The sequence below is a fragment of the Moschus berezovskii genome, chromosome 10, assembly GCF_049115385.1.
Source record: "Moschus berezovskii isolate FMDL1 chromosome 10, NW_MosBer_1.0, whole genome shotgun sequence".
Lineage (NCBI taxonomy): Eukaryota > Metazoa > Chordata > Mammalia > Artiodactyla > Moschidae > Moschus > Moschus berezovskii.
In genome coordinates, this window is record NC_142469.1 from 101641270 (window position 1) to 101668393 (window position 27124).

The 27124-nt window shown below is 53.7% G+C and overlaps 1 protein-coding gene across 4 annotated transcripts in view; it reads left to right on the plus strand.

The window, feature by feature from the left end:
- Window positions 1–27124, plus strand: part of SYNJ2 (synaptojanin 2) — a 104199-nt gene that overhangs the window by 32259 nt on the left and 44816 nt on the right. For 3 of the 4 annotated variants that reach the window (XM_055433079.2, XM_055433078.2, XM_088840867.1), the window contains exons 2-5: window positions 4244–4330; window positions 15068–15338; window positions 19250–19475; window positions 26758–26841. In XM_055433079.2, coding sequence (XP_055289054.2) covers window positions 4244–4330; window positions 15068–15338; window positions 19250–19475; window positions 26758–26841 — 668 coding nt within the window. Of the gene's footprint in view, window positions 1–4243; window positions 4331–15067; window positions 15339–19249; window positions 19476–26420; window positions 26479–26757; window positions 26842–27124 lie in introns of those variants that run through there. The other variant, XM_088840866.1, reaches the window with a different exon arrangement.

The window sequence follows — 27124 nt, forward strand, 5'->3', positions numbered from 1 at the left end:
CTGGCCCCGAGTAGGCGCTGCCGCTCTGCCACCAATGTGACAGCCTTGTCGGGGCCGCTGCTTCTGGCTCCCACCCCCTGCGGGTTGGCCTCTGCTGCCGTCACACATCCATTCATGGCACGTGTCCCTTCTTTGCCAAGGCCCCGCGCCTCTGGGGTAGATGGGTTTGGATCTGTTCGGGTCCCTGCTGTGTCCCTGTGCCTAGCTGGCCCTCAGATACACGCTCACTGGAATGAATGGCTGATCCCAGGGCAAGAGGTGCGTGAGGACAAGGGTGGGTAAAGGGGAGGACTTCCTAGTAAGTTGTGGCCGACGGCCAGGGTTGGAGGGGCGGCAAGCAGGGGGAAGCAAAAGCATTCTCACATGGACGAACCCTCCGGAAATGCAACAAACAAAAGCACGGAAGATGGCAAAATTCTATTTTTGAGACATTAAGTAAGGAAGGACAGAAGTTGCTAATGGGCAGACCAAATACAGTCTGCAGAGGTGTGTGCAGCCCACACAGAGCTTAAAATAAACCTGGGTTGGTTGCCAAGACTGAGAAATCAGAAGTGTCCTATTTTTCTCAAAAAACTGGAAACTTGCTGGTACCCAGGCTGGCCTGACCTCCTTGGGGCAGTGGGCAGAAATGGACTGTGTGTCCCCATTAGGAGACGCACGTATCATTGAGTCACCCACGGCCCCCTCCCTGCAGCTTCATTCCTTCATTACCTGCCTGAGGCTTTTGGTCTGGGAGCTCCCTTTTAAGAGCAAAATGGATTTCTTCTTCCTTTGACACGAAGTGAGAAAATACGGTTATCTGGGGCAAGCAGCAGTGTCGGGTGGTTTTGGAACAGGTTGCCTGGGAGGCCAGGCCTCTGGGGGTCCTGGGGGCGCAGTGAGGAGGCCCTGTCTCCCAGGCGTGGGACGCGCCCCGCTTACACATCGCAGGGGGTGGGAAGGAGCCTTGGAGGGGAAGGCCTGGAGAAAAGGAGAGATGCTTTGCAGAGAGTCTGGACTTTTAATAGGGCTGGCTCATGGAAAGAAAAGGTTACTGAATCTTATGGGTTCAGGTGTGTTCCCCAAAAGATACATTCTAGTCCTAACTTCCAATACTTCAGAATGGGACCATGTTTGGACATAGGGTCCTTTGTGTAATTAGGTTGAGATGAGGTCATCCTGGAGTAGGGTGGGCCCCCAGTCCGATGCGATGAATGTCCTTGCAAGAGGAGAGAGACCCAGAGCCACACAGGCAGAAGACAGCCATGTGACGAAGGAGGCAGGGCTTGGAGTGACACAGCTGCAGGCCAAAGAAGGTCCAGATTGACGGCCACCACCAGCCAGGACGAGGAGGGGAGGACCCTCCCTGGAGCCTTCGGAGGACGGTGGCTGGCTGACACCTTGCTTCCAGACTTCCAGACTCCAGACTCAAGAGCTGAAAAGGTTTGATGTTTTAAGCCCCCCAGTTAGTTTACAGTTTGTCTTTTTGTGATGGAGGAAAAGCATCTTCTCCCAAGCCTGTCACATGCAGTCAGGTTGTGACCCTCCGTGAGGTGCCTTGTGTGAAAGCCAGGGATGACGGTGCTGATTATGTATTAAGAAGTTGATCATTTACAGGATTTAGATGGGACAAGGTGGCCTGGTGGCTCTGTGTTTGTTTGTTTTTAAAATAGGATGAGAAGTCTTTTTTAAATTTGTATTTGTTTAATTTTCCCAGTGCAGGGGGACCTGGTGTGTGTGCTTGTCTTCTGTGACCCAGCAGGGCAGGGGGTCAGTTCTGTTTCCACAGCTTCCTCTGCAGTCCCGTTCCCGCCTCTGAAGTGTCGACCTGACCAGGTTTCTTTTGCCGGCAGTTTCCCAGGGTTTTGTTTGTTTGGTCAGGACTGTTTGCAGAGGGACATAAAGGCACGAAGACCTCCTCGTTTTAGGGTCAACAGGGTGAGACCCAGTTGATACTCTGGCTTCAGGATTCTGTGCAAAGGCTTTGTGAAGCTTTGCGGGTTGAAATATGATTTTTGTGTGTGTCAGAATCAAGCTCTTGGATTGATCAATGTGTCCACCGCAGTGAGGACCGGAGCTGCCTGTTTACCTTTCTCTCTTTAGACCAGGAGACACCACGTGTGGCCCTGAACAGGCCTGCAGGGGGCAGTTCACTTCCACCTGCGGGGATGGGATTTCACAGGCTTCACCTGCCCTAGAGTAGGGAGCAGGCCACTTCCAGGAGGGTTCCATAGGCACGTGGCACCAGGCTTGTCCCTGAACGGCGGACTCGTCATCACCTGAACGGAGGAGGCCTTCATCTTCCCATCAGGGAGCAGACCGGGGTGGGCAGGAAGGCTGCCTTGTCCTCCTCATTGTCATCAGTGTGGGAGTAAAGAGCCACGGGCTCCAGGAAGGGGGTCGTGCCCATCTGTGGGCCCCTCAGTGCCCCCTTCCCGATGCCCGCTTCCAGTGACGGTTACCGCGTGTGGCGGAAGGGGCCTCGCACTTGTGATTAAACAAAGGGCCTTGAGATAGGAGATGGTTAGGGATGATCCGGGGGCCCAGTGTACTCACAATTGTCCTTAACAGATGGAAGAGGGAGGCGGGAGAGGAAGAGAGAATGAGATGTGAAGATGGAAGCAGGGATTGGAGGGATGCGATCGCTAGTTTTGAAGAGGAAGGAAGGATTTAGACAGGAGGGAGGGTGCAGTGAATTGGGAGATTGGGACTGACTTATATACACTTGTTTAGTGGCTGCTTTGCGACCCCATGGACTGTAGCCCGCCAGGCTCCTCTGTCCATGGGATTCTCCAGGCGAGAATACTGGAATGGGTAGCCGTTCCCTTCTCCAGGGGATCTTCCCAACCCAGATGTTGAACCCGAGTCTCCTGCATTGGCAGGTGGATTCTTTGCTGCTGAGCCACCAGGGAAGCCCCGACTTTGGGTAATTACCTTTAGGTTACTCTGCTCCCTCCTCCCCCAGCAAAAAACCCTACTTAGAAAAAGTCATGTGAATTTTGGAAGAAAATATCATTTATTAAACTGGTTCTTAATCTTAGAGCTCCTTGAAGATTCTGATGAAAATTATGGATCCCAGTCTCATAAAAATATACATCAAAAATTTTGCATACAATTTTAGAGATTATAGGGCTTTCCTGATAGCTCAGTTGGTAAAGAATCCGCCTACAATGCGAGAGACCTGGATTCGATGCCTGGGTTGGGAAGATCCGCTGGAGAAGGGAAAGGCTCCCCACTCCAGTATTCTGGCCTGGAGAACTCCATGGACTGTATATAGTCCATGGGGTCACAAAGAGTCAGGCATGACTGAGCGACTTTCACTTTCACTTTTTAGAGATACAGAGTCTCCCAAAACCTATCTATGAAGCTGTGGTGTCTGCCAGGCTTTTTCTTCTGTCTCCCCAGATGGAGAGCCCTTGTATTAGATGAATTCAGTTGAGGCTGAGTTTTTGCTTCCATAGCAAGTCGCCCTAATGGTACTTGCGGGTCCTTATTTAGGGATTCATCCGTGTTTCTGTTTTGTTCTATGCATTTAGAAACGTTTTCTGAGAAAAGGGTACAAAGACCTGGCCCCTGTAAGAGCCAGTGGCACCTCCAATGGTGTCTGTGGTATCATTGTCAAGGTTAAGGGCTCCCTACTTCTCCCAGTCCTTCCCTCTGCCAGTTTTTCTTCTTCTGCCTCTCAGCAGGCTGGGTCTTGTCCTGGGTGTTTCTAGTAACTCTGAAGACCCCGGGGACCTCTGCTCATCAGCCTGCCTTGGAATTCACTGGCCCTGGACCTGGCACGCCAGGGTCACCCAGGCCTCCTGCTCAGCCCTCGTGTGTTAGCAGGTCCCCGGGGGGTGGGTGGGCACTTGCACGATGTGGCCTCTGGTGGACGATACTTAGGAAGGAAGGTCCTCCCCATCGGGGAGCGATGACTCAGTACTGTTTCTGAGCATGTGGGCTGAAGTACCGAGGGCCGGGGCTGGCCTGAGACACCTGCTCCTGCCTCAAACCCAGCACCTCCGCGGGCCAGGGACTCCCCTCCGCCTCTGCAGCCCCCCGGGACGCTACCGGAGCTTTCAGACAGCAGGTGGGAAGATCTCAGTCCCTGGAGCTCGGCGATCTGCTGATCCACAAGCCTCCACACAGATGACTTGGGGCCGAGCTACTGACTCTGCGTTTTCTTTGCCGAGTGGGTGGGAGCCGCATCGGAAGCTGCAGTGAATGAACTCCACTGGTAGGTTTGGCTGATGCTCTCTGTGCTGTGTTTCTCCCGCAGCCCCGGAAGAAAAGGAGGTCATTAAAGGCCAGTACGGGAAGCTCACCGATGCTTACGGCTGCCTGGGGGAGCTCAGGCTGAAGTCCGGTGAGTACGCGCGTGGAGGGCGGCAGCTGTCACACGCTCGGGGCTTAGACTTCTAGTGTCGGGCAGAGCTTCTCTTACGTGAGTTTGGAGAGGCTGTGGGCGTTAGTCATTTTATTTCAGCTGCTACCCTCTTTTAAAACGTTTCTTTATTTCACTGAGCCGGCTGCTCCTGGCTGGGGCAGAGGTCAAGGTGAGAGCAGCCTGGTTCTGGTCCTTCCCTGTCAGCGTTGCTTCCTAGCCAGGGCGCAGAGTACCTTACCTTCTCTGAGTGCCCGCCGGGATCTCAGGTCTTCCAGCCTGGTCTGGGGGAGGGGGGCATCTCCCCAGGGGCTGGTGTGTTGTTTTACAGGGGATCTGTATTCTAGAAGGGGGTGGAGGTCAGAGGTCAGAAGCCCCTGGACCTGCTGAGTGTGTCTTGACGGGGTGGAGCTGGGATGGGGCATCGTTGGCAAGGAGAGAAAAGCCGCCAGCGCCTGACCATCGGGCACCGAGGGTGGGTGTGAGCGAGAGCAAGGGAAAGATCTCCAGAACTGGGCCACACGACCCGACTGGAAAGGGCAGAGGACTCACAGGAATGCGAGGGCATCCTTGCTCAGCGTAAGACGCGAGGGGCTGAGCCATCGACCCGGCTGCTGCTGGGGAGTCACAGTCTCCCCGTGAGGCCACTCAGTCACCTCTGTACTCCTGGGCCTCACAGGAGCCCTGATGCGATGCTGGGGCTCAGCACCCACCTCCTTCCTCCCCTCTCTGCCATCTAACTTACACTGTCCCTGCCCAGTGTCTGGTGATTTATGGGGCCAAGACCAGGTCAGGCTGTGAGCTGCTCAAACGCAGGCTCTTCCCAAGCCTACATCCACACAGCAGCTGTTTTCATCTCCACATCCACACAGCAGCTGTGTTCCCTGGACCGAGGATTTTTACAGCAGACAGAATAGCACAGTTGTTTGCCATTACTTCTCTGGCTCTTTTTCCTTTAGTTGGGTGGTTTTTTTTTCCTCTAAAATATGATGGTGATCACCACCAAACAGTGTTTAGGAAAAACACTCAGTACCCACATGATAAAATGCATGTATTAAATGTCTGTTTTGTGCCAGTGGCTAAGTATACATTAGCTTCTTTAATCCTAAAAACAAGCCAACATGATACTATGTCTTTATTCTCCTTTTCAGTAAAGGAAACAGACTCAGAGGGTAAAAATCACTTGCCTAAGAAGCTTAGCTAGAATTCAAACCTGGATCTAGTGGCCTCTAAACACTTTTTTTTCATGAAGATGTGCTGCCTGCCAAGGGTTTCTGTAGGTTTTTTTTTCCCTTGTCATGATTTTTATTTTTTCTGAGGTTATAAAAAATTCCTGTGGCCTTTCCTCAATCACGAGGATGTGAAGATGACAGCTGACCTTATGTGGTGCTTACTCTGTGCTGGGCCCAGTTTTAAGTGTTTTAATTTATTAACTCAGCTCTCCCAACAACTTGAGGTAGGAACTGGAACTGTTAGAACGCTGAAGAGTTGTAGCTCCTCTATTCCATGACACATTATTTTTATATTATAACATCTGGGTATTTCAGATATGTTACAGATGTTGACATTTTACAATTATGAGTGGCAATATTTTTCTTGTGCATAAATTAATGGTCCATTGCGCATCGGTGACTTGCCGAAAGTGGGGCAGTCCTCAAGTGGCAAGTGGGTTTTTAAAAAATTTAAATGTGTTTATTTTTAATTGGATGACAATTGCTTTGCAATGTTGTGTCGGTTTCTGCCATACGGCAACATGAATCAGCCACGGGTATACACATGCCCCCTCCCTCCTGAACCTGTGAAAGTCACTCAGTCATGTCCAACCCTTTGCAATCCCGTGGACTTTACAGTCCATGGAATTCTCCAGGCCAGAATCCTGGAGTGGGTAGCCTTTCCCTTCTCCAGGGGATCTTTCCAACCCAAGGACTGAACCCAGGTCTCCCGCATTGCAGGCGGATTCTTTACCAGCTGAGCCACAAAGGAAGCCCCTGGAACCTGTGACTAGGTTTTAAACTCCTTTTTTATGGCATCAGGGGCTGCCTTCACCCGCTCGGCTGTTCTGTCCTGAAAGGGGCAGGAAGGCTGAGGTTCCAAGACCAGGGAAGTGGTACCTTTCCCGTATCCCAGGGGAAAGCTTGCCTTCCTGGGCTGAGGTTGGAGATCAGCTCTAGGGAACCAGTCCTGACCAGGAAGGCTGGCAGCCCCCACGGACAGTGTCTGAGTGAGCCAGGGTGTCTGTGGGTGCCCGGGTACAGCAGGCTCATCCCAGGTCAGGGAGTGGAGAGAGGTGACCAGCTCCTAGTGCTGCCCCAGACAAGGCCCTCCTCCCTACCTGTGGCCCTCCGAGGGGGAGGCGAGCACGGCCCCTGGTCCCCGGCCGTGTCTGGTGTCCTCTGAACACCCCCAGCCCTGCCTGCCTGTGTCACCCTCCAGGAGGGCCTGTGAAGGCTCCCTGAGTGTGGTGAGAGGGCATTTGACTTGGAACGTCAGGATTATCTGGCCTTTCTCAACACATTTCTGAAAGTGCCCAGGGTATCTGAAGGGTGAGGGCTTCCCTGGTGGCTCAGTGGTAAAGAACCCGCCTATCAAAGCAAGAGCCTCGGGTTCTATCCCTGGGTCGGGAAGATGCCCTGGAGAAGGATATGGCAACCCACTCCAGTAATCCTGCCTGGGGAATCCAGGACAGAGGAGCCTGGCAGGCTACAGTCCCTGGGGTCACAGAGAGTCGGTCGGACACGACTGAGCGGCTGAACAACAGTCTGAAGGCTGGAAGGACTGGGCCTTGTCAGTGAGCTTTTCCAGTTCTCTTCGGTTACGCCGAGGAATGCTTGGGTTGAACTTGATTTTCTTCTCTATCTGCAAGTCCCTATCCCAGAACTACGATGTGTTTTGTTTTCTTCCCCACCTGTTGAGGGTGCCGGCAGTACAGAGTGAAGTTCAGCTTTCATCTGCCGCCAGGATGACCAGCCTGAGTGGGAGGCGGGCCCCCTTTTGACTCTTTTAGACTGAAGGTCTCTGTTCAGAGAGAGAGACTTCCGCTCAGGTTCTTAGTTAACTTGGGGCAGTTGTTCAGTTTCAGTCTACCTAAGTGAACACAGCCTTTTATGTTAGAAATTAGGAAATGTTCACAAGTTCGTAGATTTCCATGGAGAGCGCAGAGTCCCTCCTTCCTCTCTGAAATTAGCAGGAAGGGGTTGGAGCCCCCATGATAAGCCCTGGAGTTGGGCTTCCTATTATTGTTCACCCACTCAGTCATGTTCAACTCTTTGCGACCCCATGAATCACAGCACGCCAGGCCTCCCTGTCCATCACCAACTCCCGGAGTCCACTCAAACTCATGTCCATCGAGTCGGTGATGCCATCCAACCATCTCATCCTCTGTCGTCCCCTTCTCCTCCTGCCCCCGATCCCTCCCAGCATCAGGGTCTTTTCCAGTGAGTCAACTCTTCGCGTGAGGTGGCCAAAGTATTGGAGCTTCAGCTTCAGCATCAGTCCCTCCAACGAATATAGGAAGATCCATATAGTCAAAGCTGTGGTTTTTCCGGTAGTCATGTATGGTTATGAGAGTTGGGCTTCCTGACACATATACAATACAAGGCACAGAAAGTGAGACTATTGTTATAAAAGGAATTTATCCCAAGGATTCTAGGGATTTAACTCCCTTTCCCCCTAAGCTCTTAAGGCCTCCCTATTTCATAGCTTCGTGGGTTAATACTTTGAGGTCTCTGTTGAACTGTTTCCCGGAGTTGGGCAGTGCACAGCCTGTGAAGCTGTACTTGACAGTCCTGTCAGCCTTCCACCAGACAGCCCTCCTCAAGTCTAATTTCAGCTTCTTGACAGACTGACCTTCTTAGTTCATTCAATCTCTCGAGGGCTGTTTTCATGCCTCTAAAAGCAGGAAAACTGCCTCATCTCTATCTTACATAGTTCTGAAGATTCTTATTAACACATGAAAGAATGAACATGGACTGAACTTGGGTACTTAGTGGGTGTGAGGGGCTGTCCTGCAGGGGGTCTCTCAGGGAGAACTAGGCGTGGGGCCCAGGCTGAGTGCCTTTGGGTCTGTGACTCCTGGTTGGTAGTCAGCCAGGGCTGACTTCTCTGGGCAGTCACTTCAGGATGGACCGTCTCTGGAGGGGGACCTTTGACAGTAGGAGTCCTTTGAGATTCGGAAAATGCAGTATTCTCCAGCAAGTCTTGAAAGGAAATGGCCATCAGTCTTAATAATTTAACACTTATACCCGGTGGTGGGCCGGTTATTGTTTGACATCCGGCTCTCTGGGGGGAATCCCTGACAGTTTGTGTTTGCCAGTTTCCGCCATGTAAGTGCATCCAGCGTAGATGGTTTCAGGCCAGGATGGAATTGGGATGTGCTGTGCTCAGCCGGCTCCCGGAAGCTGGTGAAAGTAGCCAGCACACTGCTGCCTTCACTGCGCTCGTGTTCTCTGCAGGAGGAGACAGATTCCTGGTGGATCCAGGCATTCAGGATTCTGAGCTCGCTGGTAAGGGGTGGGGGCGGGGGGCTCGGGCTCCTCCGGTCACAGCTGCTGACTTCACAGGTGGGGAAGCATCGGCTCCCAGGTCATCTGTTCACTGATCTGAGAGTATCCCGGACTGGCAGTCAAGAGGGAGGATGGTGTGTAGGCAACCAGGGTTGAGGTCCACTCGTACCTGGCTGGGGAGAGAACTCCTAGGCTGAGCAAACACAGAGAAATTCCAATGCAGAGCACGCCCCGCACCGTCCCTGAATGAACCATTGTGTGTGCTGGTGACTCATGGTGGCCCTGGTGCCCGACCTTCCCGGCCGGATGATGAGTGGCCACGGCTGGATGAAACTCCGGACCTGTCCCCACAGGCTTCAGGGTTTCTCCCGGGCAGCTCTGACTTGGAGCTGGGCTTTGAAGATGGCCCTCTTGAGGGAGAGGATTTCTAAGTGGAAGTTTTGGAGGTTTTTACATATTGTGATAAAATATATATAAGATAGGGCTTCCCAGGTGGCTCAAGTGCTAAAGAATCTGCCTGCAATGCAGAAGACCCGGGTTCAATCTCTGGGCCGGGAAGATCCCTTGGAGAAGGGAATGGCAGCCTAGTCCAGTGGGATTCTCTTGCCTGGAGAATCCCATGGACAGAGGAGCCTGATGGGTTACAGTCCATGGGATTGGAAAGAGTTGGACATGACTGAGCAACTAACATACATAAGATAATAAAATTTACCATTTTTAAAAACTACTTATTTATCTGTTTGGCTGCTCCAGGCCTTAGTTATGGCATGCAGGATCTTCGATCTTGGTTGTGGCTCGCAGGATCTTTGGTTGTGGCATGTGGGATCCGATTCCTTGACCAGGGATTGAGTCCAGGCCTCCTGCATTAGAAGCGTGGCATCTTAGCCACTGGACCACCGGTGCAAGTGAAAGAAAAAGTTGCTAAGTCATGTCCAACTCTTTCCAACCCTGTGGACTATATACAGTCCATGGAATTCCCCAGGCCGGAATAGTGGAACGAGTAGCCTTTCCCTTCTCCAGGGGATCTTCCCAATCCAGGGATCGAACTCAGGTCTTCCACATTGCAGGCACATTCCTTACCAGTTGAGCCACGAGGGAGGTCCCTAAAAGTTACCATTTTAACCACTTTAAGCATTGCAGGTCAGTGGCATGAAGGCCATTCACACTGTTGAGCAGCTTTCACCACCGTCCATCTCTAGAGCATTTTCATTGTCTCAAACCGAAACCCCATCCCTGTTAACCTGTATATATAGTGTGCTCAGGCATGTCCGACTCTTTTGAGACCCCATGGACTGTTGCCCACCAGGCCCCTCTACCCATGGAATTTTCCAGGCAGGAATACCGGAGCGGGGTTGCCATTTCCCACTCCAGGGGATCTTCCTGACCCAGGGATCGAACCCTTGTATCTCCTGCATTGGCAGGCGGATTCTTTACTCCTTGAGCCGCCTGGGAAGCCCATATTTATATTGAGGTAATTGCAATCCACTGCCCCACCCTGCTCACCCAGGCTGCCTCTGTGTGCGGTATGGCCCTCCCGGTTCTGGCGTAGACGTCTTTTTGGCCTGTGACCCATTTCTTGCCCTCGCCACCACCTCACCTGACTGGCCAGCATCCTCTGACCCAGGCATGGTCTTGCTGAGGCCGGAGCCCTGGAACCAGAGAGTCGGAGCTGAAAGGGACGGGGAGCCCATCTGGTGCCCAGAGACGGCCTGCGGCTTGCCTGAGGCCCCACAGGCCGTTGAAAGGCGTGTGGAGCCCTATCTTCTCAGGCCAAGGTGAGCCTGACTTTTGTCTTTGCCTTGCTCCAATTTCCTATCTGGTTTCAAGGCCTCAGACTCAGCCTTGACTGATGACGTCTGAGACCCCCAACCCCCAAGTCCCCCCCCCCCCCGCCCCCCAAGGCCCATTTCACTTCCAGGCTGTGAGAAGATTGATCCTGATTTACTGAAAACACAGCTGGGGTCCCGTGCTCAAGGTGACCTCAGAGGGGATTTCTCCCTCGCCTGGGGCAGGCGAGTCCCGCCAGCCTGTTTTACCCCTGGAGACACCTTCTGTGTGGGCTTACTGGCCGACAGCATCCTGACAGCCCTGCTCGCTACTGCCCGCCTCCTGCAGCGCGTGAGCCAGGGGGCGCTTACACAGGTCGGGGTACATGGTGACGCCAGGACTGACCACCCCTGCCAGGCTGAGGGGCCGTTCTCCTGGGGTCACGGAGACCGTGTGCATGGACGTGGTGAGATCTGAGGAAAACAAGTTCTGCTCCTCAGCGCCTCCCGGTCATCAGTTTGCCTAAGAATGTCCTGGGATGTGGAGCTGGCTTCTCACCCTCCCTGTTCCATCCATAACCACCCTTCTGCTGTCTTGTTTTGCCCGCCCAGCTTCTCACCACGCTGTGTTGTTCCAGACATAAATGCCTCTAGGTTGCCAAACAAAGGGACAATTCAGAATATTGTCAGCAGTTGAGGAAGTCACTCACCTCAGTGACTAGGTGACAGATTTGCTGACAAGTCAGATGACAGTCAATTGTTTTCTTTCCACAAAATGGAAGAAGTGGGGTGTCAGCTGACAGCATTAACGGCGCTTGTGTCAGTAATTCATTGTGATTTCTTTTTTTCTTAACATGTAATCAGAAGGACTTTGAAGAATTGAGTGACGTTTCTCTAATGAAGCCCTTTCTGTTCCCATCTGTTTATCAGTGTGAACAAGGTTCCTCAGCATTTACATCTATAAAAATGAAAAATAGAACCAGAATTGGAATCTAGTTTCATTCCACCAATAAATATGTGTCCATGAACGAGAAATACCATTCATCTCATTAAGAGAAGCCTTTCCAGCAAATCTTTACTTTTTATGTTAAATGATCGTTTAACAAAAATGTTTTGTTTACACTGTTTGACCAATCTCTACTAAAAATCATTGTAGGGATAACTCAAGCCCGAAGAAAAACTTTTTAAAGACTCGGAACTTTAGGGTCAAAGTGCTGTACAATATGATCGAGTGAAGCGCAAAATGTAACATTAGGGTGGAATTCTGTGGGGAAAGTGGCCGGCAAATAGGAGTAAAATCCCATCTGTTCAAGAAGATCTTGTTCATGATGCCTTAAAAAAATAGATGATGATGAATATAAATCACCACCTGGATTCCGCTGGATACTGGTACAGAGGCCCACAACAGTTTTATTTTTACATGTCAATATTTAGCACATGCTGGAAAATATATTACTCACAACCATTTAAACTAATGATGAAAACTTCTGGTGTCAATTTGAAAATAAGCGAGAGGAGCATTGGCCAACAATTCTTAGAGAGACAACAGCTGGAGTGGATGAAGGTCACCAGCCCACAGGGCTAGATGGAGCCTGGGCCGAGGTGAGACCCGTGTTTGCATCTTGGGTCCAACAGAGATGAGCTGTGCCCTGGACAGGCTGTTCAGTTCCTCGGGGCCAGTCCCCAAGTCTAAAACGGCGGTGCTGTTAGACAGGTTGGCTGTACTTCTGCAAGGACATGGTCAGGAGCCCCCGGCCCTGGAACCAGACTTGGCTTGAGTGACTCGCCCGGGGTGGGCTAGAAAGTGGCTTTGAGTCGCAGCTCCCCGCTGTGCTGCCCTGGGCAGGCTACTCAGCCTCCCTGTGCCTCCATCTCCCTGCCTGTAAAACGGGACCTCCCCGTTGAGGGTGCTGGGAGCAGGTCTGTGGAGTGGTGCCTGGCACATGGTAAGCATCCCTGAGGACTGAGTATCACCAAAGCATCTGCTTCCAGCTTGCTCCCACGCAGCGGCTCTTTCCTCATCCTCTCCCGAGCCGCGAGCCCCAGGACTCGGGAGCCAGCCTCCTCGGTGGTGACGGCCCTTCCTCTTGCGCTCATTTATTTCAAGAGCCTTTTCACGCCTGCTGTCGCACGCCCGCCTCGAGCCTCCCCCGGGCCGCTGCCCTGCACAGAAAGTGCCTGCTGTCTTCAGAGCAACCTGGGACTCCTGCCAGGGACTCGGTCCCCCCACGCAGAGGCTGTTGAGGAAGCGGGGCTAGAAACCCACTGCACGATGCGGGCGGAGAGATGGAGAGAATTTCCCATCCTCCCCCGGGACCCACCCCCTCCCGGTGGGACCCGCCCCCTTCCCGAGGCCAGTGTCGGGCTCGCAGCATCAACCACTGGGCTGTCCTCTGGCCCGTGCGAGGGGATGGTTCCTGAACTCCGCCTTGCCCGTGCTGAGCCCATGGGAGGAGGCAGATGAGATGCCTGCGCACTGGTTCTGGCATAGGCTGTCAGCCCCACACAAACCCCACCTGTCTTCCAGAAACAACACCGGTTCTCCTTAAGACACTCGGCCCCTGACTCCACAGCCATAACCACCTTTTTCCTATGTGGTTTCCCTGCCTTCCCTCGTGGCTCAGTGGGAAAGAATCCGCCTGCTAATGCAGGAGACGCAGGTTCGAGCCTTGGACCAGGATGATCCCACAGGCCTCAGAGCAGCGAAGCCTGTGTGCTGTAACTCCTGAAGCCCACACGCCCTGGAACCTGTGCTCTGCAATGAGAAGCCCGCACTGCATCCAAGACCCAGCACAGCCAAAAATAAAGAAATTAATAAAGGTTTCCTGATCACGTGACCGGAGAGGTAGTTTGTGAGCCAGTATGGTTGCCTGTTGTATGAGACCTCCTCCCTTACCCTGTGAAGCCTAATAGGAGTGGTGACCTATTTATTGAATGAAGGGGTCTTTAATGAAACCCGACGTCCCCTGACCCCAGCAGCGCTGTCTTCCTGTTAAGTGTGAGGAGGGGATATAGGGTGGGTGAGCAGAGAGACTGGCAGTCTTCAGGGTCACAGTGGAGTGTCCAGAGATCTGAGAACGCTGACCACCACGACTCCAGACAACGACCGCGGGTCATCTGGAGTAGGTCTTGGTGGGAGCGAGTCCCTTAAACTTCGGTGGGACGGGAAGGGTGTGCTCTGGGCCGGAATCACACCAGCCCCTCGAGGCTAGTTACCCACCAAGTTGTCTCCTGGGCCTTCTCCTGAAACAGAGGACGGTGGGTCAGTGTCCCCACCGTCCCCGCCCCCAGTGTGTGTCTTTGAGCGCCTTTGTGTGCCTGGGCCTGCTGCACGGTGGGGACGTGGAACAGAAAACAGCCATGGGTGGTGTGGTGGGGTCCCCAGAAGGGGGGTTGTCTCTCCTCCCAACAACAGGGTCCACAGTGGTTGGGGTAACCTTTCACGGGGAGGTGGCGAGGGGGCTTGAGCTGCTCTCTTGTTGGCCTATTTAGGACATTTTCGTCAAATGCTTGCCGGGATATGACAACCAAACAGAGCCTGTCCCTAAGGAACCCCCAGCTGGCTGGGGAACACGTGCAGGAAGGAGGCTGTTAGCTTTGTGTGTGATGAGAACTAAGAGGGAACATCTAAGTGCTCCTCACAGCGTCCAAGGGGCCCCTGGCGGTGTCTCAGGAGAGCATGCAAGGCTCCCTGGAGGAGTTGTTGCTGACTTGACCCCAGAAGGGTGAAGAGGAGTTCTCTTGGGAAGGGGGGTGTGGGCGGAGACTTCAGGGAGGCTCCAGCTGGTCTAGAGGGTGGGGGCCAGAAGGTGAGTGGGGAGGCAGGCCTCACTGGCAGAGGCCCAGGGGTGCAAGGGCGCTTTTGGGGAGCCACAGAGATGGCCCATAAGAGCAGCTGGACTCTGTGTGCTGCACGGTGGGGAGAGGGAGGAGGTGGGCAGTGGGGACAGGGGTTCCCACTTCAGCCCTGTGGGCAGGTGAAGCCTGCAGGTCAGTCTGCGATCAGGCCGCTCCATCAGTGGCGCTTGGAGGACTGATCCTGGCTGGGGGCCCTGGGGCTTCGTGGGGAGGGTGGATTTGAAAGGCTTGGGGTGTGGGCTGGGCAGGCTGCAGGCAGTATCTCAGGCTTGGGGGTGGGGGTGAGGGGCAGCAGGAACCCCTGGGCTTGTTAAGCACAGGCTGCTTACGGGCCCCGCCCCTGAGGTCTGGGGGGTGGGGCTGAGAGTTCTGATTTCTAACAGCCTCCAGGTGGCTCTGCTGCTGGTGGGCCGGGCCGGGCTCTGGAACCACAGCTCCAGGCTCTGGGCTCAGGCGGCAGGCGGATCCCTCAGCTGAAGGAGGGGTGCAGGGAGGTGAGGGAGAGAGCGGGAAGTCCATCTCATGGTTGCGGCTGTCCGTCGCCCGCGTCACCGCCTGCGACCCTCAGTCCCCGTGTCTTACTTCCCTTCCAGGTGGCACCTTCCTGAGTTTCCTGGTTCTGGTGACAGGCTGTGCATCCGTGGGCAGAATCCCAGAGGCCGAGATCTACAAAATCACTGCCACCGACTTTTACCCTCTCCAGGAAGAGGCCAAGGAGGAGGACCGCCTCACAGCCTTGCGGAAGATCCTCAACTCGGGGGTCTTCTACTTCTCCTGGCCCAACGATGGGTCTAGCTTCGACCTCACTGTCCGGGCGCAGAAGCAAGGCGACGACAGCTCCGAGTGGGGAAACTCCTTCTTCTGGTGAGGCCTGGGTCCCCTGCCCCCGGCTCACACGGAGGGCGGGCTCTGATGAGCACCTGCATCTTCTGTCTCTTAGCATCATCCCCGGGCGCGTGGGTCACCTGCTGGAGCTGTGATTGATGCCCACTCGCTCTCTGCACAATAAGAGGAAAACCAGCCCCCGCTGGAATCAGGGAGGGTGTTCAACGTGGTCTTAGGTAGACTCCGGAAGGAAAATCTGCTCCGTAACTAAGGGGCACAAGTGCCAGCATCTGCCAGTGCTCCCTGAGTGTCTGGGCCTGTGCTCAGCGCCTCCCCAACCCCCTCAGTTCTTGTGCTTTTCCTCCAGCGTACAGACCTTTGTAAAGCAAGTACTCCTCTTAAGTTCTGTGTGGGTCATAACTCACATATTCTTCATAGGAAACAATGAGGTAGGGTCTGTTATTCCCATTTTACAGGTGAAAAGACTGAGGCTTGAATGAGGCAGGGAATTTGAACCCAGGCATCCTGGCTCCAGGTCCCACACTGTTAATCCCACAACCTAACCTGTCGGTTTCAACGGCAGAGCTGAGTCATCCTCCCAAGGTGATGGGCAGTAACGGGCCCCTTCGGGGACCAGCGGTGCGTGGATAACCCCTAAATGTGTCCGTTGTCACCCTTTGTGGGCCCTGGGGTCATGACCTTTGACAGGTCCTGTGGAAGACCCGGGGTGGAGCGTGGTTATTTGCATACAGTGGAGCTCCTCCCATCAGGTTTACCAGGAGATTCGAGTCAGAAGCAGAAGTGATGAAAGTCCTGCTGTAGGAATTGTTTGGAGACGCCTCACAGGACGGGGTGTTCTTGGTTCCAGTGCTGGCCTCTGGGGCCTTTCCAGCCCTGAGTCAGGGCTGATGAGGCATCTTTGGGCCCTCCTTTTGTTCCTTCCTCCCTTTGTCCAAACAGAGGAGGTCACAGGTTTCATCACCTGTTAAGTGTACTTTCCTTGGCACTTGGGACCCCACAAGTGTGCTTCTGACTTCCACTTGGAGAAAGAGGGGTTCGCAGTGTCCTTGCATATGTACCCATGCTCCCTGTCCCCCAGATCCCCTTAGGTTCTCTGGTTATGTGGGGTTTGGGGGGTGGTAGCATGCTCAGACTTCAAGGACGTGAATCTTGTTAAAAATGCAGATTCTGATCGAGCAGGAATGGGCTGGGGCCTGAGACTCTGCATTTCCAGCAAGCAGCCGACGGTGGCACCAGGGCCGCTGGTTCAAGGACCACACTCCAGATGGTGTGTCTGAATCACTAGCTCTGTTTTGCAGGTGATGTGCTCCTGAAGGCAGCCAAGCTCAGGAACGCAGGGGCTGTGGATTCTGAAGGGGTCTTTGTTAGGCCACGGGGCCGTTTTCAGCTGGGACTGCCTGATGAGCCGAGTCTAGAGGTCTCAGAAGCTGTAACAAGCCTTGAATGCCTGGGGAATCTGCGTCACCCTTTGTACCTGCTCTTCCCAGGCAGCCTGTGCCAGCTCTGGTTGGAGATTTGAGGTACACAGGGAAGAGGAAGACAAAGCGGGGAATCACCGAGTGAAGACTCAGAGGGACTTGGGAAGGGGAGGCCCCAGGTGGACTCTGGACTGTCTCCAGTTGGCCAGGAGAAGCCAGCTCTGGAGGGGGCGTGGTGTTTGGGCTCAGGGCGGCACCCGTGGAGCTGACCACAGCTGAGTCAGGCCTGGCTGCGTGGTCACGGGCTTGATTGCCTGAACCCACCTTTTGGGGTGCTGTGTTCAAGGTCTGAGCCCACATCTGGAATCAGATGGGGTCAGCAGTGGACATGGCTGGTGCGTGAGAGTGAGGGTTTGGCGGGTGAAAGCGTTTTTCTGGGTGGTTCCTGTTCACCCATAACTGGAAGGAGATGCAAGCTCTTTTCCTTTATAGGTTTGGGTTTCTTCCTTCGAGGTTATGAGCCGTCCTCCTACAGGGGGTCAGGCCAGTGTGACTGCAACAGGGATTGTTTAGAGTTGTCTGTTTAGCGGAAGGTTGCTTTGACCCCTGCTGACTGATAGCAGCCATCACTGTGTGGCTGGAAGACCCTTTAACATTCTGGAGACCTTCCCTTGGTGCAGATTTAACACATGGGTTACTAAAGTTGATTTAGTGCAGATGTGAGAGTTGGACCATAAAGAAGGCTGAGCACCAAAGAATTGATGCTTTCAAACTATGATACTGGAGAAGACTCTCTGAGAGTCCCGTGGACAGCAAGGAGATCCAACCAGTCAATCCTAAAAGAAATCAACCCTGAATATTCACTGGAAGGATTGATGCTGAAGTTGAAGCTTCAGTACTCTGGCCACCTGATGCGAAGGGCTGACTCACTGGAAAAGACTCTGATGCTGGGAAAGATTGAGGGCAGGAGGAGAAGGGGACAACAGAGGATGAGATGGTTGGATGGCATCACCAACTCAATGGACATGAGTTTCAGCAAGCTCAGGGAGATGGTGATGGACAAGGAAGCCTGGGGTGCTACAGTCCATGTGGTCACAAAGAGTCAGACATGACTGAACAACAACAAAGTTGGTTTATCACCAGAATTTCAGAGGGGGATTCAGAAGAGGGGAAGGTGTTTTTGTAAAGTGATGCTTCGTGCTCATCATTCTTCAGGCAGCCCAGGGCCCTGCTTCCCGGGGGGTGGTGTGTCCCTTAGTGCCCACGTGGCCATGTCGGGGAGGGGGCTGGCCTGAGAATGGAGAGTGGCTGCTCTTGCCACTTGGAAAAGCCTTCTGGGATGTCAGAGCTCATAGCACACTTCTCCAAACACAAGAGCTCTGTGTCTTTGATGAGGGCTCGGGGCAGGAATGGTGCTGCCGTTTTAAATACATAGTGCACTGTGATCTAGATGAGCTTTCTACCCTGTGGGGGTCCCTGCCTCCCAGGGGAGAATGTTAAGGACCGTAGAACCGCACAGTTCGGGTCCCCTGGGTGAAGCGTGTAGAGTCTGGAAGCAGACTGAGGTTCATACTACCCCCAAGCCTCACTTCTCATCCATCACCTGCTCAGTAAGCTCCCGTGGGTGTCAGGGAGGTGAGTGAGACACGAGAGCCGGTGTGGACTGTGTGTGGGTACAGGTCTATAGGTAGGGCCTTCGGTAGGAGAGGCTTGGGCTGAAGAGCACAGCTTCCATGCCACGCTGCAGCTTTTCTGGCTCTGTGACCTTGGGCAAACATTTCTCCTCTGTGCCTCAGTTTCTTCATCTGTAAAATGGGGTGAATGATAATGCCTGTACATAGGTTGACACAAGGATGAAATGAGTCTATTCATCCCAAAGCACTTAGAATAAAGCTCGGTGCCCTTGCTAAACACTGGCTATTATCCCATGAAGATCATCATGGACGCCAGAGACCCAGCACCATCCACTGGGTGTGGGGAGGAAGTACTGGAACTCTAAGTTTTATGTTCATCTCATCCTTTTTATTTAATTCCCATTGCTTTGTAATGCTCTCATCATGTTCACCTTGTGGGATCTGTATATAATTTAAATAAGCATGTATGTATTATTTTTATCATTTGTCATTTATCATTATTCTTTCATCATAAAACATGATTAAATTTTTACCGAAGGGTTTTATGTTCAAAAACTGCAGAAGCCACTGGTGTAAACAGAGGCTCCTCTGTGGTTCCCTGAAAGCCTGGCGACTGGCTGACACCCGCACCTGCATTCCCGTCACTGCTGCTGACGCCCGGGGGTGACCCTTTCCCGCTGCCCGTGTCCTGGTGGCCCTGCCGTTTGGGGTGCCTCTAGAGCATGTGAACATCCTTGTTGCGTGTCCCGGGTGTGGAGTTCATGGGCCGTGTGGAGTGCAGGAATACGGCCCCCAGGCACCTCCCCTGCTTGCTAGGGGCGCAGTGTTTCCTGGAGGGTGTGAGGCAGCCCGAGTCACCGTGGGCTCCGTCTTGCAGGAACCAGCTGCTGCACGTGCCCCTGAGACAGCACCAGGTGAACTGCTGTGACTGGCTGCTGAAGGTCATCTGCGGGGTGGTGGCCATCCGCACGGTGTACGCCTCTCACAAGCAGGCCAAGGCCTGCCTCATCTCCCGCGTCAGCTGCGAGCGCGCCGGTGCTCGCTTCCACACCCGCGGCGTGAACGACGGCGGCCACGTGTCCAACTTCGTGGAGACGGAGCAGGTCAGTGCCCAGGCGAGCCCGGGGTCCCCAGTGGCTCATAGTGGGTGCACCCACGCAAATGTGTTTCCACTCGGGGTGTTGGGGGCAGTTTCTGATGAAAGCGGCTCCTCACTCTCCCAGGAGGACAGAAAGTGTCCCTGGGGCTGTGTCTACAAGCGTGGCCTCTGGTTTGCATGGTGTTCTCTTTCTTGATTCTCTTCTCATGCTGGAAAAATGTTGCTTATCTGGGGTATTTTCAGCTAAAAAGTAGCAGGAATTTTGGCTGTGAAAGAAGGGTGGTGGTTATTCAGAGAGCCGCTGATGGATGAACCAATAGGATTTGAAAATCTTTTTAAGATAAAAGTAAATAGATGGATGGTCTTCCCGGGTGGCTCAGTGGTCAAGAATGTGCCTGCAATGCAGGAGACGTGGGTTTGATCCCTAGATTGGGAAGATCCCCTTGCAGAAGGAAATAACAATTCACTCTAGTATTATTGCCTGGAGAATCCCACAGACAGAGGAGCCTGGCGGGTTATAGTCCATGGGGTCATGAAAGAGTTGGACGTAGCTTGGCAACTAAACAGGATACAATAAAAGTAGATGAGTAATGGCAGGATGAGAGAAGAAAGTTATTTTTCATTCTTGATCTGCTGAGACTTCATCCTAGAAGCAAGTCTTAGCAGCTGGGGTTTGTGAAAGTTCCGTGTTGGGCATCAGTTGCTTTCAGCTCCGTGGAGTAGAATCATCTGCTTAATCTCTTACTGACTTCATTCCCCAAAATTCTGTTCTCATTCCCAGAGATGCTTTATTTATTTATGTTTTTTGCTAACATGCGATTTGTAGGATAGTACCACCGTGTAGACTGGCAGTGGAGTAAGTCATAAAGCCCATGAAAGGCACATGTGCGGTGTTGCCGTGCGTGTCAAGCTGCAAACAGCTCGTGTTCAGTTAGTGGAGATGTGACTTTGTATCCCCTCTTCCTGCTGCCGCTGCACCAGGTGGTTCCTGCCAGGACTTGAGCAGTTTAATTCAGCACAGGTTTGAGGCCCTGCCCTTGGTGTGTGAGCTGCACCTGCCTGGGCTTTCCAAAGGCACAGTTCAGGGGAGGGTCCTCTAGGGGTCAGATGCTGAGTACGAGGACGTCAGTCAGCAGCCCGAAGATGAGTGACAGGGTCAGTTTCTTGCCTGCGACTTCTATTTTCCCACTATCTGCTCTCCTGGACATAGATGAGGCTGGTAAATGAACACCTGGTTAAAAATGACAGAGGATGGGCCTTCACCGCGCGGTCCAGTGGCTAAGACCCTGCACTCCCAACTCAGGGAGCCTGGGTTTGATCCCTGGTCGGGGAACTATATCCCACGTGCTGCTATGACCAGGCACACCCAAAGAAATATTTTTTAAAAACCGAGAGAGGAAACGTGGCCCCTCTCTTATAACCCTGAGGTTTTTTAAAAATATGTTTGTTTGTTTCTGGCTGCCTCGGGTCGCATGAGTCGTGGCGTGTGGCTCCTCATTCGGCACGTGGGCTTCTCTGGGCTTGCAGGTGCTTCTCTCTGGTTGCAGCATACTGGCTTGGTTGCCCCGTGGCTTGTGGGATCTGAGTTCCCCAACCAGGGGTTGAAGCTGCGTCCCTTGCATTGGAAGGTGGATTCTTAACCACTGGACCACTAGGGAAGTCCCTGAACCAGTTTTGTGTTGCTTTTATTTTATAAACTGGGGCCCCACCTATTGTGTCTTGTCAGGTAAGTCATTGGGAAAGCAACTGCCCTCCTGATCACTGTTACTGAGAGATAAGACATTTAAACACTGAAAATGTCAAGAATTTGGTGGCACTTTCCTGGAGCTGTGGTGACAAGCGCCGCAAGTTGCGGGGCGGTGGGGTGGGGGTGCTTAAAGCAGGTGAAATGCACTGTCTCTCAGTTTTGGAAGCCAGAGTCTGCAATCGGGGCATGGGCAGGGCCATGCCCCTTCTGGAGCCTCTGGGGGAGGGTCCAGCTCTCCTTGTCCAGCTTCCAGTGGCCCAGTCATGGCAGCATCGTGCCAGTCTCTATCTCCCCCTCCACGTGACTCTTCTCCCCTTTTCAGGACACCAGGCAGGTTGGATGACGGTGTCTAACCCCAACCTGACCGTGCTTACCTAACTGTACCTGCAGTGACTTTTCTGTCCAAATCAGGTCACGTTCGCAGTGCTGGGGGTTAGGACGTCAGCATGTCCTCTGTGGGTGGGGGGACACAATTCAGTCCGTTGCAAGACCATCATCTGACCTTAGCAGATTAGGACTCTGCTTTAAATGCAGTCCGTTTAGCTGTATGAAAAATCCCTATATTGTTGCTTTTCTCATTTCTCTACAGACAGGGCTTGAGCCTCTGCTCTGCTTGTTTCATCTAAGGTGCATGGTGACTTGCGTTGGTCCCCCCGCCTGCCCAGTTTCTGGGCTTGGAGGCAAGGACCTTGTCGCCTCTAGTACCGCATGGTGGCCCAGCAAGGCTTTCGAGATGACCGCACCTGCCCTGCGGCTCCTGGTGTCTGCAGCCCCCAGTGATTTCATTTTCACAGACCCAAACAGGGCAGGAGGTTGTGGGCTGGCAGCCAGGGCAATTCCTCGTGGGGCGTGTCCATTTCAGGCTGCTCCGCACGGGCTCCGTGCTCTCCACCACGGAAGGGAGGAGTTGGGGATGGTTCACGCCCAACGGTGCCCCCCCACCCCTGAACAGCCTGACTGCCCTGGCATGTGGGGGAGAAGGGGACCCCGGGGAGGAATCAGTTCCCAGAGCCAATGCCAGGAGCATCCTCATTGGCAACCGGATGTACATCCTGAGTTTGATCGTGAGCCTGCTGGCTGGGGACGCCACAGGAAGGAAATGAACCAGCTGGCTCCTCGCGTGCAGGCGTCTGCATCTCGGGGGTGTCTCCCAGGGTGAGTGGTCAGTGCTCAGATGCCAGCCTCCTGCCTGGAGAGAGACGAGAAAGATAGCAGAGCAAGTGGGGGCAGGGAGAGGTCTGTGTGTTAGGAGGAGCCTGGAGCTGGAGCGGAAGTCCTGCAGGGGGAGAGGAAGACAAGGTGTTGCCTGCTTGCTCCCCTGGCGTTTAGAGAAACAGCAGGGTCTGAAACCCCACGTCCGCACCCAAGGGTGGCAGGCGGTGGCTTTGGTTGGTACTGAGCCCGAGGCAGGAAGGCGCCCTAACTCCAGTGGCTCATCCCCCTATGATGCTGGCGGGTCACCTCCAGCCTGTGTCCCCTGCTAATGGGTTGGGAGGAGGCTCCCGTAGCCGATGCCTGAGGGTGATTAACAGGCCGTCCAGACAAGAGATGGGGCGAGATGGAGCCGTCTGGATCCCTGATGCGGAGACTTTTGGTAGCAAATGGGCTTCTCCTGAGTCAGACTCTAGGGAAGCCAGAAAAGGGAGGTGTTTTCAAACCACGCACTCCTGCCTTTTATGTTTTTCCCTCAGAGGAAAGAACAGTCTTTCTCCATCAAGGCAGGCTGTGTGTGTGTGCACTTTATGGGTAGGGGGCTTTTGTTGGGGGGTGGGGGCATGCCGGCATATGTATGCTGTGTGTGTGCTTGTGTGCACACGTGTATACGTTGTGTGTGTTTGTGCTCTGGACACGCACGAGCGTGCAGGTGCAGATGGCATCTTGGTCTCCCTGGCGACAGGGAGGAAGGGTCTGGAGTCTTGGCCGCTCAGCTGGAGGACCTGCCTGGTGGGCGTGCTCTGCCACTGTGACTCAGAAAGTCCCTTCGTCTACCGGATGAAAGCAAAAGCTAAAGATAAATATTTGGCTCCTGAAGATAAGGCCACTGATTAATCAGGGAGGTCGGGAGAGATGTGAGTGCAGACCTAGAAAGGACTGGTTTTCAAACACCTCATCCTGCAACAGAAGTTCAGCGGAAAGCCTTTTAGAGAAAAGCGTCAGTACCAGTGGCGAGTCTTCCTGCTGTCCCTTTCTCTTGGGGGTTGTTGGGTCGCTGCTTCCACCTCTCTGTGAAAGAGGGCATGCAGGTGCCAGGTCCAGGGGTCCCAGGCCTGGCCTCGAGCCACACTCCACTGTGACTCCCCCTTCCTGAAGTCCCGCCTGCTCTGTGGCACCCCCACCTCTGTTCCCCCACTAGATTCCCTCTCCTGCCTGCAGCCTGAGCCCTGCCCGACTCACTCCCTTTCCTGCGGGGCCTCGTCCACACCTCTGTGACCCAGGTGATGCAAACTCCATTGAGAGAGGGCAACCAAGGCTGGAGGTGCTTAAAGAACACAGCCAAGGCCACCCTGCTGATCAGGTGAGCGTGGGACCCAGCTTGGTGGTGTCCCAGAGCTCACAAGCTCACCTGTGTTCACCCTTCATCTTTCCTCCCTTCCCCTCCGCCAGGTACCTGCTGTTAAAATTACCTTTGTGAAGCCAGGCCACAGGTGTTGAATCTCCCACTAGCATCAAAACCTGTGTTCTTTCACCCAGAAAGGAAAGCCCTGCAAATCCATGACTACTGGGCGACAGTTGGTGCTGTCCTGTCACCTTGGGAACCAAGAGGCAGGTGTTCCTGACGACAGGATGGGGCACAGAGCCGGGTATTTTCATGCGGGAGGAGGAATGGAGGAATCTGGAGGCATCTTTCCTTCCTGCTCCAGGCCTGGGGTCTGCAGTGCTGGGACTGCCTGTCAGGGGTTTTGCTGAAGCTGATTCTGTCCGAGTTTCAGCTCAGGAGGGGTGTGGTCAAACGCTGGAAGCAGTGCTTTTAGCACTTGTTACATAAAGTGAAGGTGGCTTAACGGTAAAGACTCTGCCTGCCAGATCAGGAGACACGGGTTCAATCCTTGGGTCGGGAAGATCCCCTGAAGAAGGAAATGGCAACCCACTCCAGTTTTCATGCCTGGGAAATCCCATGGACCAAGGAGCTGGGCGGACTACAGCCCATGGGGTTGCAGAGTCAGACATGACTCAGTGACTAAAATAACAACAAAATAAAGTGAAGGGTAATAGTTCCTTGAAAGCAAAAGTGTTAGTAGCTCAGTCATGTCCAACTCTTTGCAACCCCATGGACTGTAACCTGCCAGGCTCCTCTGGGCATGGAATTCTCCCAGCAAGAATACCCGAGTGGGTTGCCATTCCCTTCTCCAGATAATCTTCCCGACCCAGGGATCGAACCTAGGTCTCCTGCATTGCAGGCAGATTATTTACCATCTGAGCCACCAGGAAGTCCTTCAGTCAGTCAGTCAGTTTAGTCGCTCAGTCGTGTCCGACTCTCCGCGACCCCATGAATCACAGCATGCCAGGCCTCCCTGTCCATCACCAGCTCCCGGAGTTCACTCAGACTCATGTCCATCGAGCTGGTGATGCCATCCAGCCATCTCATTCTCTGTTGTCCCCGTCTCCTCCCGCCCCCAATCCCTCCTAGCATCAGAGTCTTTTCCAGTGAGTCAACTCGTCACATGAGGTGGCCAAAGGATTGGAGTTTCAGTTTTAGGATCAGTCCTTCCACTGAACACCCAGGATCGATCTCCTCTAGAATGGACTGGTTGGATCTCCTTGCAGTCCAAGGGACTCTCAAGAGTCTTCTCCAGCACCACAGTCCTTCGCATACACCAAATCCTGGGTCCTGGTATGAGTTGCCTTTATGTGGAGTTGTTGGCCGAACTGGTGATCTCTCAAGAGCCTGGACATGAGCACGGTTGTATGCATTTAATCTCCTTGTAGCCAACAGTACTTTAAACAGCCTGCTACTTTCTTCTGCTTTTGTCAGTAAAACAGTGGCGGGTAACCCACTTGCTGGTGATCAGTATCTGGAAACAGACAAGTTCTTAACCCAGTGCATTTTTTCCTTTGGAGATGAAGGGATAGAGTTTCAGCCCAACCTAATGACGACCAGGCTTGTGTGGTTCCTGTAGTCCAGGGAACCTTCAAGTCTAATGTTCAGGTCCTCCACTGCAGAATTACTAATGCATGTGTGATCTGAGCGTGATCTAGCCGCATGCAAAGCTACTCTGTGAGGGAGCAGGCCGGTAAGAAATGGAAAGGGCCAGCGGCATCTCTTGAGCCAGCCCTGCCAGGCCAGGGTAGAGTTACCCAGATAAAGGGCAGCATCTGATAGCTGCTGCAGCCTCCCCCTCGTGATGCACAGGACTGTACTTTTTGTCCCTTTAGACTTCCCGGGCGCTAGAGCATCTGTGGGGACCGGCAGGCAGGTGAAGAGTTGGTGCGCCCTGAAGGGACGATGTGCGGTGGGGTGGGGGAAATACTTTAACTTGTCAGAATCATCTGTGTCCTGCAGGCACTATCACCCTGGAAACTTGTGGAAGGGGTGTGTGTGAACTTGTGGAAGGTGTGGTGTGTGTGTGTGTAAGGTTGCGGAAGGAGTGTGTGTGTGTGTAAGCTTGTGGAAGGGGTGTGTGTGAACTTGTGGAAGGTGTGGTGTGTGTGTGTGTAAGGTTGCGGAAGGAGTGTGTGTGTGTGTGTGTAAGCTTGTGGAAGGGGTGTGTGTGTGTGTGTAAGGTTGCGGAAGGAGTGTGTGTGTGTGTAAGCTTGTGGAAGGGGTGTGTGTGTGTAAGCTTGAGGAAGGTATGTGTCTGCATGTGTGTAAGCTTGTGAAACGTGTGTCTGTGTATGGAAGCTTGTGGAAGGGGTATGTGTGTATGTGAGCTTTTGTAAGGTGTGTGTATGTGCTTGTGGAAGGTGTGTGTGTGTAAGCTTGTAGAAGGTCTGGTGTGTGTGTGTAAACTTGTGGAAGGTATGTGTGTAAGCTTGTGGAAGGGATGTGTGTGTGGAAGCTTGTGGAAGGTGTGTGTGTATGTAAGGTTGTGGAAGGAGTGTGTGTGTGTCTGTCTGTGTGTGGACTCCGTGACACGGTTAGGAACACAGCGCCGTGGGGCCATGACCGACCGTGAGGTCAGGTCGAGTCTGGACTCACGCGGTCAGGAGCCACCAGCCGGGCTTTGCGCTGCCGCTGCTCCCTTTCATTTCCTCTGGTCCTTTTCCAGTGGCGCCCGCTGCTTGGCCGGCTGACTGGCTGACAGTCGAGGGCTTCAGGAAGGTCTCAGTGAAGTCCCAGAGCCCGGCTGCTTCTGTTCCTGAAGCTGGTGGGGAGGAGACTGCGGGGCTTTCCGGGGAAGCTGGGTCAGGCTGTGGGAATTCCCGTCGTCCTGGGAGGCTGGGGCTGGCCGGGCGGGGCGGGGGGCAGAGGGCGCCCCAGCCCGCGCCGCCCTTCACTCTGGTCGGTGTCGGGTCTCAGCAGCCGGATCCCGTTACCCGGCCCTGGGACGTTCGCTTTCATTGAAGAATACCTCTCCCCTTCTGTCTCCCTGCGGTGCAGACGATTTACATGGATGATGGCGTGTCGTCTTTTGTCCAGATCCGAGGCTCCGTTCCGCTGTTTTGGGAGCAGCCAGGGCTTCAGGTAAGTGATCAGAAAGCCTGTCTGGGCGTGTCCTCGTTCGCCTGCTCTTGCACAGCGGTGTGGGTTGTTTCTTTTCATCGCATTTCTTTCCTGGCACAGTTTCAGGTCTTTCTGCCCAGCCCAGCTGGGTTAAGCTGAGCTGTCAGTGTGTGTGCACATGTGTGTGACTGAGCACATGTGCGTGTGAGCGTTGCACGTCTGTGTGGAGTTGTGCACAGAGATGCTGTACGCGTTGTGTGATTTTCCCACCTCAAGCTCCCTGACGACGCTGGTGAGCTAGGAG